At 41.3% G+C, this 17,188-nt stretch overlaps 1 protein-coding gene and 1 long non-coding RNA gene across 2 annotated transcripts; both read right to left on the reverse strand.

Annotated features, from left to right (window-relative positions):
• Positions 1-1,267: 1,267 nt before the first annotated feature.
• On the reverse strand, positions 1,268-3,493 carry c17h17orf97 (chromosome 17 C17orf97 homolog). The gene is made up of 2 exons (XM_040151285.1): positions 3,370-3,493; positions 1,268-1,711 (listed from the first exon to the last, which is right to left on the reverse strand). The coding sequence occupies exons 1-2, from the start codon at positions 3,488-3,490 to the stop codon at positions 1,272-1,274; spliced, it is 561 nt and encodes a 186-aa protein (XP_040007219.1). The 5' UTR covers positions 3,491-3,493; the 3' UTR covers positions 1,268-1,271.
• Positions 3,494-3,890: 397 nt separating this feature from the next.
• LOC120802130 lies at positions 3,891-12,810 on the reverse strand. The gene is made up of 3 exons (XR_005709196.1): positions 12,704-12,810; positions 9,131-9,354; positions 3,891-3,973 (listed from the first exon to the last, which is right to left on the reverse strand). It is a non-coding gene; the product is annotated as an uncharacterized LOC120802130 (long non-coding RNA).
• Positions 12,811-17,188: the final 4,378 nt, after the last annotated feature.

Genomic DNA, 17,188 nt, shown 5'->3' on the forward strand with positions numbered 1-17,188 from the left:
ACAATTTTGAGGTACTTGTACTTTACTTGCGTATTTCCATTTTATGCTACTGCAAACTTTCTCTCCACCACATAGCAGAGGGAGATATTGTACTTTCTACTCCACTACATTTAATTGACAGCTTTAGTTACTCTTAAGGAGATTTTAAACAATGGATAATATAACAAGCTTTTAAAATACAACACACTATTAAAAATTAAACCAGTGGTTTCCAACCTTTTTGGCTTCTGAAGTCTAAAATCCGAAAACAGATTTGTGTATCATAAGTTTGTTTTTTCTTCTTTCCTTTCCCATCAACCATCTCACAACCCCTCAGATTTATCTGGTGCCCCTGTGTATAAAACTGTGTATAAGGTAGTTTAAGCTAGTTCCACCTCCAGTAGCTACAACGGTAACATGCTGCTCATACACTGATGCTTCAGTCTTAATCATCTAATGATGTCAGATGTAATAACATATCAGTCAGAGGGACCAAACCAGTACTTTTACTCAAATACTTTAACTACATTTTACTGCTAATAATTATGTACTTAAGTAGGAATTTTCAGGCAGGACCTTTACTTGTAATGGAGTATTTTTACATTGTGGTATTGGTAATTTCTACATAAGGATCTGAATACTTCTTCCACCACTGACAACTCCACACCCACTCTGGTGAAGGGCTTTCTGGGAATTTTTTGTAAAAAAAAAAAAAAAGAAAAGAAAAGAAAGAAAGGAAACTGCTGACCTATATTTTAAAGCTCTTACATTGTAATGGTGAAAAAACTATCGTGTGACCCCCATCCATTTAACCCTCCTCTATCTCACCAACTTGTGGACATGCAGATGTGAAGGGGGGTCAATGGTATTATCCTGATCGGGTTTCAGTCCTGAAAGATCAACTTTGGGTCTATTCTGGAAGTGTTACATAATTTAGAAGCACAAGATAAACGCTGCAAATCCTCTGTTAAGTTTTTAACAGGCCTATCCAGCAGGAGAATGTCCTGTCCTCGTCCTCTGACAGTCATGGCACTGTGGATACGTATTTTGTACCTTCAAGACAAAGCATCTCTATCAGGTGCTTTGCTGAATTGGCAACATGCTCAGTTTATCTTCAGTCCAACATCTTACCGGCGCCCAAGGATCTTCACTCTGTGCCTCACCATGGCTAAATCTATTTTAAACTGTGAACAAATAAAGCCTGTGAAACAGCATAAGACTCTCATTTGCTTCTTTAATTCAGTCTGTGCTCAAATGCAGTAATGACACAGTCTCCTGTTGGTCAGATTCAGTCAAAGCCTTCTTCTCTCTGTGCTCTCTTTAGGAAAAGTCTGTCTCAAGGCATCCTGGGTTTCTTTTAACAGAGACTCTCTGTGTGTGATGTAACGCAGCCGCCTGTTGGCCCTGTATAGCTCCAGCCTCTTCTCCTCAGCCAGGGGGTCCTCCAGCACTCCCTCCCACCTCAGGCTCTCCCTGGCCTGGGTGCTGAGCTCTGACACATACCCCTGTGCTGTAGCTCCACTGCTGCCTGTTTTGTTTGTTCCTGTCAGCGGGGCTGGCGGATCCTTTGGGTTTTTTTTGCTCCTCCGGCCACTGCCAGCGAACCGTTCTCCTTCCTTCTTACTGGTAGCCCCGAGCTTGGGCCGCTGGCCTCGGGGCTGACTGGGACTCTGAAGGGGCAGCAGGGACATTGGCGTGGTCTCAGGGGGCAAAGATACAGCCTGAGGTTTCTCTGTGGGGAGACAACGTAAACGTGTAGGCGCATGCACAGTACCAGACAAAACTGAGGGTTTAGATTACTAATGACTCCCTCTGGAGTTGGAGGGCTAATGGGTTCGTTTTACAGAAATGAGCTGTGAATAGGCTGGTAAGGGGAAGCAACTCTGGGGGCCTATCCTCAAATGACATATTCAACCCTGCAGGGAATCCTCTACCACCACCAGATGATCCAAGCTACTATTTACATTCTGTACATTTACAGCGACCTTCATTTGAACTGCTGAAGCAATGATACATTAGGGTGAGTTCCAATTATTGCTTTTCCAATTCTTGGTTCCCTCTGTGCTCCTCAACTCTGTAGCATGACTAATTATAAGTGCATGCTATGAGAGAAGTTTTTAGTGGTTTAAGGCTTTTCATTATGTGACAGTTTATATGAGAATACTTTCTGTGTTCCCTAGGCAACATTTACTCCATCAGGAGTATTTATTTCATGGTGGGCTTCTGGAGGATCTGCTTTTAATAATAAAAAAAAAATTGGCACAATAATTACATTTCCTTTACTGTAACAAAGCCTCAAGTCCCAAATCTTTTTTTCAATCCTCCATTTTTGTGAGGGGAATGCACAAGACTTTCCTTTTTTACAGATTCTAAGCTGGTTCGTCTTTGAGGCCCAGTGAAGACCTGACAGGTAATACATTTTTTTGAACAAAATTTAGAGCTTTTGAGCAACTTTTTTGTCTGTGTTGGAGACCGAATAAAACCAGCCAACGTGCTTCTTCATATCCATGAGTGTCCTATATAAGTAACCTGGGCGTTGCCTGTCATTCCCTGTCTCTCTGTTAACTCTCTGATAAAAACATAAAATGCCCCATAAAAAATACTTAAAAGAAAATAATGTGATTAATAGTAGTATGTCTATAACACATTGGTGATGACTGATGTCGGTGACCGTGGTGGAACAGTAAGCAGGCCTATGTATTTCTGCTTCCAGTACCATACTGTAGTATAAAAATAAAAATTGTAAAAATACTCAAAAATAATATTCCTGCTTTCAAACTTTTACTTTTAAAAGACAATTAAAATGTAATTTTGCAGACTTAAAAAAAAAAAAAAAATCAATTATTGTGAAGGACGGTGCCCTGTTGGCAGTACTATGTTGATGGTCCAGGTGGTTTGGCCATGCTGTTGGGTATTTTAAAATTATTCAAGCATATAAAAAATCATTGATCAGTTGTACAGTATGTTTTGCACGTATAATCTTAATCTGAACACCAAGTACTGACCATGGGATATAAATTACAATTATTTTCATTATTGATTTTACCGTTGATTTTTTTCTTGATCAATCAATGAATCTTTCAGTTTTTTAAAATGTCAGAAAATAATGAAAAATTTGTCTCAGATTAGTTTTCTGTCCATTGATAGATCAGTTAATCACATATGGTGGGTACTTCAGTAAAATATTTATCCACCTCTGGGATAAAAACGGGATTAATCATCTTTCAGCCGGTGCAGTTTTCAGGTACTAGTACTTTTCCATTTTATGCAGCTTAATGCTTTGCTACATACCAGAGGATATTATTGTGCTTTCCACTTCATTTACGTGACAGCGGTAGTTCCTAGTTTGAGTCATAAAATTGTACATGTGAAACCTGTGAAGCTGTTTACGTGTATTTTCTGGAGGGGTGACGGAGGCGGTGGCTTTGCTTCTCTTCTTCTTCTTTTTCGTCTTTTTATCGTCGGAGGCCCTGGATGGCCGGAGCGGCTCCCAGCGTTTCTTTTCTGGCATGACGTGGCCCTGGCACACGGTGCCGATGGACAGGTTCCGTGCAGAATTAAAAACACATTAACCGAGTCTGGGGACGATTAGGACAAAATGCTTACTGCGAGACCATTAATATGGGAAATTCACAACATTCTTCAAGACAATAATAAACTGCAAAAAAAAAAAAAAAAAAAAATGTCGGCCACTCCTGTACAGATACCTGGAAATCTTCGTTTACTCACAAGAAGCGGGACTGTACAGCGAGTAGAGGCACCTGTTTTTGCCCTTCAGTCCTGAAACAACCGACTCTATTTTCGTGGTTTAAAAAACGTTTGTACAGTCTTAAAAAAAAAAAAAAAAAAAAAGGCAGGAAAAAGTGGGAAAAATGCTGAATGCTACATTGCCACCCTTGATATGTCGTACTTGCTCCGGGACAAGCGTTTCCACAATCACGATTCACCGCCGCGTTCCCCGGGGACGCGTCTCCATGGCAACAGGACACACCTCCTAAAAGGAGAGAATAGTGTGGCGGAAGAACTCAGATCCATGTGCAAGACTACCACAAAGAGACACAAAACTGAGAAAAACTACCACAAAGAGACACAAAACTGAGAAAAACTCCCACAAAGAGACACAGAACTGAGAAAAACTACTTCAGAGACACAAGACTACCACAAAGAGACACACAACTGAGAAAAACTCCCACAAAGAGACACAAAACTGAGAAAAACTACTTCAGAGACACAAGACTACCACAAAGAGACACAAAACTGAGAAAAACTACTTCAGAGACACAAGACTACCACAAAGAGACACAAAACTGAGAAAAACTACCACAAAGAGACAAAAAACTACACAAAACAACTACAGAGACAAAAAACTACCACAAAGAGACACAAAACTGAGAAAAACTACTTCAGAGACACAAGACTACCACAAGGAGACACAAAACTGAGAAAAACTCTCACAAAGAGACACAAAACTGAGAGAAACTATCACAAAGACACACAAAACTGCACAAATCTACCACAAAGAGACACAAAACTACACAAAACAACCTCAGAGACACAAAACTACCACAAAGAGACACTAAACTACACAAATCAACTTCAGAGACACAAGACTACCCCAAAGATACACAAAACTGAGAAAAACTACCACAAAGAGACACAAAACTGAGAGAAACTATCACAAAGACACACAAAACGGCACAAATCTACAACAAAGAGACACAAAACTACACAAAACAACTTCAGAGGCACAAAACTACCACAAAGATACACAAAACTACACACAACAGCTTCAGAGACACAAGACTACCACAAAGAGACACAAAACTGAGAAAAACTCCCACAAAGAGACACAAAACTGAGAGAAACTATCACAAAGACACACAAAACTGCACAAATCTACAACAAAGAGACACAAAACTACACAAAACAACTTCAGAGGCACAAAACTACCACAAAGATACACAAAACTACACACAACAGCTTCAGAGACACAAGACTACCACAAAGAGACACAAAACTGAGAAAAACTCCCACAAAGAGACACAAAACTGAGAGAAACTACCACAAAGAGACAAACAACTGAGAAAAACTACCACAAAGACGCACAAAACTACACAAAACCAGTTCAGAGTGACAAAACAACGACAAAAACAAACAAAACTAGTCAAAACTACCGCAAAGACACACGAAACTACAAGAAACCAGTTCAGAGCGACAAGACTACCACAAAGAGACACAAAACTACACAAAACAACTTCAGAGACACAAAACTACCACAAAGAGACACAAAACTACACAAAACAACTTCAGAGACACAAGACTACCACAAAGAGACACAAAACTGAGAAAAACTACCACAAAGAGACACAAAACTGAGAGAAACTATCACAAAGACACACAAAACGGCACAAATCTACAACAAAGAGACACAAAACTACACAAAACAACTTCAGAGGCACAAAACTACCACAAAGATACACAAAACTACACAAAACAACTTCAGAAACACAAGACTACCACAAAGAGACACAAAACTGCACAAGACTACCAAAAAGACATACAAAACTCCCCAAAAAAGCACACGAAAGTATGATAAAGAGAAACATGAGTACCACAAGGAGTCACAAATGGGTCACGAAGAGACACAAAAGTGTCGTAAACAGGCATAAAAGTACTGCAAAGAGACACAAAACAATTACAGAGACACAAAAGTACAACAGGGAGACACCGTTTATTTCAGTCTGAGTGTGGTCCTACCAGGGAGGTGTGTGTGTGTGTGGGGGGGCTTTTACATTTTGAATTTTTGACTCATCCTAATCCTATTGCTTCATATATTTCAACAAAATGTTACACAGTGTTTTTTCCCCTGTTCTTTTTACTTGTCTTCTTAGGGAGCTCGATCTTACTGTTAGGAGACTGTCCGTAAAGTCTGTATATTGGGCTATACAGAAAACTTGACTGTTGTCAGTAAATAGGACTAAGTAATAAGTGACCTTTAGGTCACCTACTTCCGGGACAATTTGACAGACACTGAAGATGAAAATAAATCTCAGGTCACGCAAGCACACGTGGTCATCCGATGAAACCAGAGCAGTGTGAAACCTGTTGGTCTAAACCATCTCAAGCCCTTGAGTAAACTTGGACAATGGTCCTTCAGTCACCGATGATACGACCTTTTGAGTAGGGGGGACAGAAGTAGGTGGCCTTACGCTGAAGCCACAATAATAAAGAACAAGGAAGAGATGATTGTCAGTGCGCACATTAAAGTTTATAATATACATAAATTCTATTTATATAACACTTATTTTTAATGACTTCTGAGTGAATCTTTTGGGATCTGAAAGGTTTATATTGAGACTATATAACTTAGAAAAGAAGAAATAATACAATTATCCTTTACAAACAAAGAGCAATAAAATAAAATATGCAATAAAATGCTTCTGGCTCACTTCAGAACACTCTGGGGTTTTGTGGATACAGTCTGGATTATTGTTTCAAGGCGTTTTATAAAGTATTGTTTTATCTTGGACCGTTGATGAACTGTTTAATCTCTGGAAACTGAAGTATCTTTCTTAACATTAAAAGTCTTTTTATTTTTGTATCCAAAGAAAAAAAAACACTCCTGTACTGATTTATTGAACTGAACAGGGAAAGCAGGCGAAAAAAAAGATATTGTTTTTTTACTAATGTTCAAGGAACTGAACTGAATACCATTTGTGAAACTGCGTCCTTCGCTGCATGGGGATTTTTTTTTATGTCGCATCTGAAAACACCCACAGCACTTAGCGTGGTATTTCCCAGGGAATTTCCATCCTATTCCTGTCCCACAGAATTCAGCCCCCCGCTGGTTCCTCAGTACAGTAGACACATCACATGCATGTATACACGGAGACGCACGCGCACACGCACGCAATCACTGATTTTTAAAGTATGGCCCTCTGAAGCACAGTCCTTTGTATTACACACACTGTAACCTATCTAATAATTACTGGGCAACTAAATTTGGCTCTTGGATGCTATGTTGTGTCTGCTATTAAACCAATGCTAAGAATAGGTTCAATATCTGAGCTCAAACAAGTCTGTCCTGTTTCTGCCCCAACCCCCCACACCGCTCACCCCAACCCCCAAACATATCTAAGCCCTTCCAGTAATAACTACAGGAACACAGAGGATAAATCATGATGCTGAGTCAGAAGGGACACCTAACATTTATCCATGAGGAACTGACAAAGGTCACAATGAAGAGCAGATGTGTACAGTTGTTTTTTAAAGGCCTCTAAATTGGCTTACAGGACATCACAAAATCTAATTCATGTTTCACATGTTTGTACAGGCGAAATGGATCATTTACGGCCCACACAACTACACTTATTCACACCTCCACACAACCTTTTATCCACAACTTGCTATTTATTCAAACAGGTCATGTGACTGGTTGTGTTTTTATGTGTAGGCAACCGTGCCCCAGATCATGACTTGTTCTGATGAACTTGCGAGTCACGAATGGTGGTGGGGGAAGTTGTGACTCGCACGCTTCTCCATCTGGTGCAGGCATCGTTACACAAACAGATCTTCAGTTGCAGTAAGTGCAATGGCAACTGGAACATTTTTAAACAACAGCTCAAAAGCTTTTGCAAACATGTCAAATTCGATTTTGTTTGGAGAAGACTTGTACATAAAAAACCTAGGAATTTCAATCCAATCACTGTGAATGTTTTACAGAAGGGTGTTTAACCTCACTGGTATATCGCCAGGCAGTCTAGATATGTATAGCAGTTAGTACAGACAGTCTTCAGAGGGCATCTGGATCATCTTACATGGTGCAGTGGGTTATTCCGTGTTAAACACGTTGAGTAACAGATGTAACGTACAGCTTATTCTATGAGCGGATTTAGAGCCTGAAATTATTAAATGTTATATAACAATTTTCACCACAGACATTTAAACTCTACCCAAACAACCACCAACTATTAGAGTGGTGAGTTCATGACTAAAGACTCCCAAATATGTACGAGGCAGGCAATGTGAAAAAGGGAACGGGACACTGAGGCAATAAGCTACTTGCACCAAACAACACTGTGAGGGATACAGTGACTCGTCTTTTCTTTATTTTCTATACTGATCCTATGTAATGTTACATATTGGTGTTTTAATCACAACCAGTGACTCATAATGATTAACCCCTCCACAAATGCCTAAAAAGGACATTGCAGCCGAATCAGTATGCAACGAAGGTTACATGTTACCAGCTAGCATTGAGCAACTTCGGCGTGATTAGCATTTCTACAGAAACAGTCATCAGATCCATGTGGTAGGAGGTCATTGAAAAGTCTCCTGGGAAGTACAGCAACTCACAAAGAATTAAAGGTCCAAATCAGGAAGGCGGTTTTTACTAATTTATATCTAAAATCTGTAAGGTTGTGGTAAGTCTACCTCTATTTATATACTCTGTGAAAAACTAAATCCATAAAGTTGCTTTAAAACAGGCAGAGGAAGGAGAAGACATGGGAATGAGACAGCGGATTTGGTCTCGTGTGGATTTGCTGTGTGTGCTCACTGTGTCAGGTGACAGTGAGGACGCAGCTTCTCCGACTGCAGCAACCTTAAAGGTGCAGACGGACAAGCGCAGGAGAGAGAGACAGCCAAAAAGAAAAAAAAGGAGCGTGGCCTTACAGTCTTTGCTGTGCGGGTGTCGGCGTGCGTCAGTGCTAAGAGGGTAATAAGTTCATTTTGTCCTGCTGATGTCTCTGGGGGCCATTTGCAGACACTTATGCTGTCTTAATTAGGCACAACTTTTGTGCAATTAGATGCAGGTTTAAACTTTATAGGCCGCTTCGTCAGCAAACTCATCCTGAACCTTTTTCTGTAAATGTTGACAGTTCGTGTTTTTTTTTTTTCTCCCTGAGACTTTGAGCACACTTCAGTCAGAAGCAGAGTTGCATTTAAGCTGCGCATGTAATGTCTAACATGGATGTAGCATTGCTGACATCCAGGTTTCTGACCATGGTTAGATAAATCTGCTAGGGGGTCCCTGGACCCAAAATAAGCTCCTAAAATGACTTATAAACACTTTAATGAATTAATGAATGTGCAACATGAAAACACAAAACTGAAATAACGAAAACATTTAAAGCTGCGATATGTAAGTTACCTCTGCCTGATGAACAGATTTTCTTGTCGGGAGCGGCTGGTGGTGGTGGTGGTGACAACGGTCGCTTGCCAAGAGCTTCAGCCATCGTTGCGTATACAGGTCAAGAGGTTAGAATACTCGCTCTGAGGGCTGGGCCGAGGGCACTCCGGACGCTACAGTGACTCACTATCACAAAGTGACGAGACGGGCCCTGCCAGACCGGAGCTAGCTGGTTAGCATGCTAACTTCAGTAGAAGAAAAGAAGTGATAGAAATAGAGGCAAAGCAAGAGTTAACATTGCCGTTGCTTTCCACCACTGGAGACTGCTCTTGGCGAGTACAGGAATGAAGATTGATGCTGAACCCAATGTTTCTTCTAGACTGGAAAGTAAACAGCTGTTAATGATAATGTTGTCTATGTAGCAATAGCAAAAACTTACATATAGCACCTTTAAAAATTTGATCTTGACACAGTGGACCTCAAGATAATCTAATGAGACACAACACACCATTAAGTGAGGCTTTGTAACTTTTCTACCTTAAAAGTGAGATGTTTAATTCATGCGCAATAAAAGGCACCCCTGCTCAGTTAAGTACTATTGTAAGTACGGTCGCTATACTTATTTGGTCTGGTATGACCAGCAGCTAACGTTGGCTAAGGCTAAGGTACAGTGGTTTAGGTTGCCGTGTTACTGGTTTTTCATCAGTGTCAAGTCAAGTCAAGTCAGTTTTATTTATATAGCACTAAATCATGACAGAAGTTATCTCAGGGCACTTTTCATATAAAGCTGGTCTAGACCGCAGTCTTTATAATATTATTTACAGAGACATGATTGAAGCCTGCATTTACAATTACTGCTCACCACCACAGTTTTAGAGGTGCAGAAGTCAAAAAATCTAAATATGGTAAAGGCAGAGGGAGCCTGGCTGGAACTGTGGGAGGACGGGCAAGCGACCCTGACAGTGTGAGACAGTCAGACATACAGACCGTGGTTCTTTTCAAGCATTAATGTCAGCTCGACGGATCCTCAAAACCACCACCAGGACACACATTGCAGCAGATAAATGACTGAAACAACTGAGACCATGATTGCTTGTTGAAAAATGCTGGAACTTATGAGAAGAAGGTGGGACTTTACGAAGCCACAGTTCAAGGTCTTTTTTGGAGACAGCATGTCGAGACCATTTCTTGAAATGCATTATGAGACACTTCTGTGGCAGCTTCGAGAGTTTCATTTTTCAGCAGTAGAGGTGGCTGACAGATTCAGTGAAATAAGAAACTGTGCCACTCACCATATCCTCACACAAAGTCTCAGTGCCTGGCCTTTGGAAAGTCTGATGTCAGCTCTTTAATGTAAAAAATAGAGAGTTAACTTAATTATTATAACTGGCTAACTTGCTGCATCAAATAGTGGCTATTGTTGCTGTATTATTGTACTGTTACACTGTTTCCTGTAGCTCTGGATGGCTTGTGTCCTGTTTTAAGATTGCATATTCTGTCTCTTTACGGTGCCTCGTTGTCGTCTTCCTGTCTGTATTTTTTCACTATCACTTTATGGTTTTCAGAACATCTCGCCAGAGGACTGCGGCTGAAAATTACCCAGCTGGCAAGCACTGGCACATTTGCAGAAATGTTGATTAATGTGCGCTGTCCTTAGCCATAAATGAATTGAAATGAAATGAACTATTGCTCCGATGAGCCAACCGGCCAAAACAATGTCAGAAACAATGTGATTACAGTTCAAGTCCGTGCAACATTAGTCTCAGCAACTGAGTGTGATGGCTTCAATTTGCCTCCTTTGAAAACAAGTAAATTATTTTGGCTCTGACAACAGATAAACAGATGATGCTGAGACATTAGGAGGAGCATTGTCTTCCTTTCAATGAGTGCACTACAACTGAGACATCCTTTTGGCCAAACTGAACGTATTGAACTATTTCTCATGTCGTGTCTCACGTTTATTTGAATATTAGCATATGCTCTCTGTTTATTGGTTATTCTTTTTTCTTCTGCATGTTGTGCCGATGTGTTTCGTAATAATGTTATATCTTGTTTTTCTTCAATGATAAAATCCAAACTTAGTTGTCACTGTTTATTTCTTTTTTTGGCGAGATGTCTGTACATATAAGCCCCTTAGGTTTTTTTTTAATTTAAATCTCCGCAGCACAACCTTTTTTTTAAATAATCCTACAATATATTGTGTGTGTTTTGTTACCTGTGCAAATAAACAAACTTAATCGTCAACATGGGTTTATTGGGGACCCATTTTCTGCCTCATAACTGTAACTTCAGAGATCAAACCAGTCGCGGTGTTATTGAACTGCTGTATTTGATATATAGAAAAGATGTGGGTGTCATGTGACTGTGCATTCATATTGATGTTGTGTGCGTATTCAGTCGTTTTCTCTAATTTTTGGCCAAGTTGTTTTTGTCTAATATCATGATAATACTCCTTAAGAGGAAAAAAATGCATTTTTTGTGAACATTTTAACACTCAGTATAATAAATAACGTTTTTAAATTAAGAAAATTAGGCTTCCAACAGATTTTTAACGAAAATTACCATGTTCATTCTTATTTTTTTATGTATGTGATGCTGTACTTTTCAAACCCTCACTATGGCCAAGCTTCATGTCTAATAAACTCTTATTGTCAAGATACTTTAAGTGAAGACAGATATGTGAATGTCCTTTTTCAGAGACATCCTGAGCACAGAGTCTGCTGCTATTAAAACTTCCTCTACGTGTATGTGAATTATTATCAGTGGTGAGTATTTTATGATACTTTATACTGTTACTCCACTATATTTATTTAACAGCCATAGCTACAAGTTACTTTTCAGATTGAAATTTTACATATACATTTATATATTAATATTTTCTCTGGAAATTTCAATTTCTCAATCATTTGGAGCCACAGGGCAAACTATAGTGTTTCACCAGTGCCCTTGATGAAGTACAATGTCTAGCAATGCAGATGAAATTAGAATTAAAATCTAATTTATACTCATTACAATGAGTATACGTTTTCTTTCTTTCTTTCTTATTTCCTATCTTTCTTTCTCTTCAATGTTCTTGTTTATTCATTTGCATTGTCGTTTTGTAGATGCTAGTGATGGGTGGTACATGTTGGTATTCTGTTTTTAGCTTTATTTATATTACTTTAGTTCACAATGAAATGAAAAAAAATTTGAAGAAAAAAAACCCAGATTCAGGCGCAGGGAGTGGTTCGGTAGAGGGGAGGGAGAGAACTAGACTGCACCACTGCATGATAAAGGTTGAGTATCAATGGGTAGTATGAGTTATGTTATTATTGTTATTACTATCATTATTTTAACAGTGGTTGTTATGATCATTATGTGTTTTTTGTCTGTTTTTTTTTTGTAAGAAAATGCTGTGCGCCACCTCAACCTACTACAACTGTAAAATGCTACTTACACATGAATGAATCATGATAAATGAATTAAGTGTATAATAATCTAACACTCGCCAGGGCCATTTTTCCCCATGACCACTTTTACTTTTAATACTTAAAGTACATTTTTCCACAAATATTTCTGCTTCTGTGAGTGACATTAGAAATAAAGGACCTTTACCTGTACTGGAGTATTTTTACAGTTGTGTTTAGCTACTTTTACTGAAGCAGAAAATCTCAACACTTCTTCCGCCACTGATTATTGGAAACAGGTCAATCTGCTGCCTCATGGGCGCTGTACAGTAGCCCTGCGTGCGCACGTCAGATCCGTGACACATCTGACGTCCGCTTCCCGTTGCGGCCTACGTCATTACGCTGCCAGCTGATCGGAGTGGGAAGCCGGGTGTGTGTCTGACTTGTGTGTGTGTGTGTGTGTGTGTGCGTGTGCGAGGGAGACAGAGAGAGAGAGAGAGAGAGAGAGAGAGAGAGAGAGGAGTGGGGCAGGAGTTGTGTAAAAGGGGCTGAAGTCCTGCGCTGCCTTCTCCGCCGCCGCTGCGCTGAAAAGTAGGCTCGCCACCCGATATATAAATGCTGCCGAACCGTATTATGTCGTGGATGTAAAAGAAACCGACAGGCAACGACACACCCTGCCGAAGGTCCGGGACTCCGCCGAGCAGTGGGCGAGGCAGCCTGAACTCCGCCGGACCGTTCAGATGGGTCGTCCGCGCAGGAGCGACCCGGCCGGCGGTCAAGGTGGGGCGTATTACTTGGTGTCTGTGTGTCTCTGCTGGCTAAATGCTTGTGTCTGTCCGCCTGATTTAGCCTGTGGCGGCTTGATGACCCAGTTTGCGTGGAAACGGCAACTGGGAAACCGTCCGTAACGCGACTTTATCCAAGTAAAATTCACCTCTCCGGTTTTTTTTTTTTTTGATTGTGTGCTTGTTTGTTTTTTTTGTTTTTTGTTTTTTTGTTTGTTTGTCTTACACTGACAGGCTTCTGCACAGTTCGGCGTCGTCAGATTCTCGAGGATGTGGATTTGATGTTATAGGAGTTCTGGCTGAAGGCCTGCCCGTGTGTCACAGATCGTATCGTCCGGGCCTACTGACACAGGGGGGCTAGTAGGATTTATGGGCACCCTGGAAATGTGACATTAGGCCACCCCACCACGACCTCACGGCTCCTGCGAACATTTAACCAACAGTCAGACGATTGACAATGTGAAACTGTGGGCAGAGGCTTTGTTAAAGTGCTGCATGGAGTATTTGCACATGCAGTTATTTTACAAAGGCCGATGGCAACTAAAGGGCTGAGTTAATTGTGCTACAAAAAGTCAGGATGATGTCTAAATTAATACAGAAGGGAACCAAAAAGCCAGCAAAGGTACACAGACGGCATGTTAAAAGATTTCCAGATTTGTTTTTATGTTTAAATCTATTATGTGTCATGACTACCGCACAGTGCGCTTAGAAAACCACGAATCTCGCACTCATCCCTAAAGAGTTCATTTAGTCGTTCGTAAACCGGTTCAAATGTTGGATTTACAAACTATAGCAAGATGTGGCAAGTTGGGGTCTGCATTTGTGTAATCCAAACTTGTGTCAAAAAGTGTCAGTGTTCGAAGCCTCTTAAAATTTGCTGAGTTCATGTTAGGCCAAGGAATGAGCCTGTGCTCAAGTAGGGGATAGGTGAAAACCAGGAAGATAAGTGAGGCCGAGTCATTTCTCAGAAATGCAGGGACACCAGCAGCCATCTGGCAGAGATGGAGGATTCGTCAAATGAAAGATACGTTTATAAGAACAAGCAATTTACTGTAGATGTTTGCGAGAACCAGTAAAACATTCTTAAAGCAGGTGACGTAACAAAGAATTTAGGCCTCCCTGTCCAGCTCTGGGTTCTTGAGTCTCCTCAACTCACATACAATTCTTTACAGTCTTTTAAAGTCCTAGAAAAATGTTTTAAAAGTAAAGTGCAATTATGTCTAAGTCTTTCTTTGGGATTAATGGTTTCTGGTGGAAGCTTACTGTAGTATAAGTTACATCAGTGGAGCCTGTCTTACATAATTGTACAGCCAGAGTTCAGTGTGCCGGTAGGAATGCGCAATAGGCTGTGTCACGAGCTGCATTTCTGCCATTGCAACCCAGGAGTGTGACATAAGCCACCCTGTCAATGAGGATCACATGGGAATGTCAGGGTGTCGGTTAGAAAGCAACCCATCCTGTCTACATGTGTTTGCCCCGCGTCCAGGCGAAATAAGCAGCCTCCCCGTGCTGTTTTATTGCCTACATTTGCAGAAGTGAAGCCATCTTGCTCAACTTGGGTTACACCCTTCATTCCTATTGCGTGCTTTGCCAAGGGAGGATGGGGCAAGAAGGGATGTGTTATGTAGGTTCATTAAGGGGGGGGATCCAGTTCGTTCAAACAAAATGGCACAGACTGCCCGAGGACAGGCTTACGGGCCTTGTACGGCACATTACCATCTCCCAGGATGTCATGAATTCAGAATGGCACTCGGCTATTCCTCTTAGCAAACCAAAAACAAACCAAAACTACTTTTTTGCGCTGATCTCAGGGTTAAAGTCAGATAGCCATTAAAGTCCAGCAAACAGCGAGCAGCAGAGCATAAGAAGAGACTCTCTGCACTATGATCAGAGCGTTGCCAAAGCCACCGCCCTTTCCCTGTCTTTGTCCCCATTCCCAGTCTAAAATGATCAGTCTATATTACAGACTACAATCTGGGGCAGTAAACACTCTCCAGCTGGGCCACACCCACAGCAGAGGAATGTACCTGAATTGATGTAATAGACGCATAACGTTTCATTATCGCGTGTTTCCATCCACAGCGCTGCAGCACCAGTACGCAAATCTGTCATTTCGTGTAATAATCCTGCAATTCGTCAGACCGACGAGTGAGGCATTTTAGCTCTTCACCTCATGTGGTATTCCCACACAATAGCATGACCCCAAAACACGAAAAGACCACATGAGTGGGCTCCTAGCACGGCAAGAAGGTCTGTCTGTCTCTTTCTGACAACGATCTATCTGACTCACGCTCCATCTTACACTCCGTTTTGTTTACTGCTCCCGCTCTCCATCTCCACTGAGATCAGCCCCGACATTGAAAACGGTTACCGGTTTGAATGTTGTGGCTGATCAGCGTACAACAGCAGTGTGCTGCCTCTACCTGTTTAGCGTAATGCACAGGTTCAAGCTCTCTAGATACATAAATTCAAACTCCGCTCTTGCGTTTGCGGCTGGGGCTTGATAAGACAAGACCTTCTAAAGAGTTAAAATGTCACTTCTACCTCCTCGCTTTGTGCACGGTTCATTCACACCCTCCTGTTTACACACCGTCATTCCTATTTCTCTCTGACACGCACATCCTGCCCGTTAAAACTCCAGTGTGCCTTTCCTCTTTCTTATCCTCCCTGCCGTGGCATAGAGTGCACGTCCACAGCCCCAGATAAGCCCAGTCTTTTGTGCATTAGACTGTGTGTTATCGCCTCTTACACTGTTGCCCCCTGTATAAAAGGCTTCTCAAGGCCTTCCACACTGGCTGTCATGTGGCTCTGTCTGCCTCCCTCGCTTAAGACAGACCGAGTCAGATGGGGGAGGTATGAGATATGAAAAACGGAAAAAGGCGGAGGGGAGGTGAGGGTGAACCTGACGGTGAAGCCACGTCCGCCGCGTCTGGTGCAGACCAGATGTAGACGAGTACATAGAGAAGGGACGGGTGAAGGATAGAGGGATGGAAAAGGAGGAGTGGAAGAGGCCGTGCAAGCCCACAGCAGCCGGATGGAATTTCTAACATACGCAGCTGGAATGTGAGGAATGCAGGACAGTCTGATCTGACCGAGAGAGAGGGTGGAGAGGACAGTCAAGTCAGAAAAGACCGAAACAAAAAAAGAAGACGAGATATGGATAAGAGTGGCACGGCAAAAGAGTCGGGGCCTCAACACTGCCCATTGTTGTGAACATAAAGATACAGAGTCACTGTGTGTGGAAGGAGTGGCCCGCTATGGAACATAATATAACTAATTCAGTTTCAGTTTGAGGTTGTGGCAGCCTTAGTCAACAGTTGTGACTGTCAGTGGTCCCGTGTGTGGCCAGAGGACTTGTGCTGTACGCCTTCCTCCCTTACTTCATTCAGACTAACGCTGTCACGCGCGCGTGTCGAGGCCTGCGGGGGGGTTGGCTTTAAGATACTGCTGTGACGATGACAGCCTTCCTAGGAAGTTCCACTTCTTTCAAAACCTGCTTCTCATGTTTTTTTGCAGCATACACTGCAAAAAAAATATGCCGACTCATTCGTACTGGCACCTCGATGTCAAGTTCATGGCACGAGGCGCTAATAATAATAATTATAACTTTGTTTGTATAGCAACTTTCAATACACAGTTACAGAGAGTGCTTTACAGTAAAAGCAAAGAATCAAAGTAATAAAATCCAAAACATAAGTTATAAAGCAAGATAAAATAATTAAAACAATTATAACAATTATCATCAGTTAAGACAAAGCCATAAGATAAAAGTGAGTTTGACCAGCATACTGAGTTTGAGAGTTTCACAACTGAGGGGCCCAGACAACCCAGCCACCTTTTTGTATACACATGCAAGTGGCCATACAAAGTAAAAACAAACCAGTGAAAGATAGATTTATTTTTTTTAA

This window comes from Xiphias gladius, chromosome 17, assembly GCF_016859285.1.
Source record: "Xiphias gladius isolate SHS-SW01 ecotype Sanya breed wild chromosome 17, ASM1685928v1, whole genome shotgun sequence".
Lineage (NCBI taxonomy): Eukaryota > Metazoa > Chordata > Actinopteri > Istiophoriformes > Xiphiidae > Xiphias > Xiphias gladius.

Excerpts from the sequence above, each read along its gene's own strand:
- c17h17orf97 (XM_040151285.1), bottom strand. The coding sequence starts at position 3,490 with ATGCCAGAAAAGAAACGCTGGGAGCCGCTCCGGCCATCCAGGGCCTCC. Across the intron at positions 1,712-3,369 it reads CACCCCTCCAGAAAATACAC|AGAAACCTCAGGCTGTATCT; the intron begins GTAAACAGCTTC and ends GTCTCCCCACAG.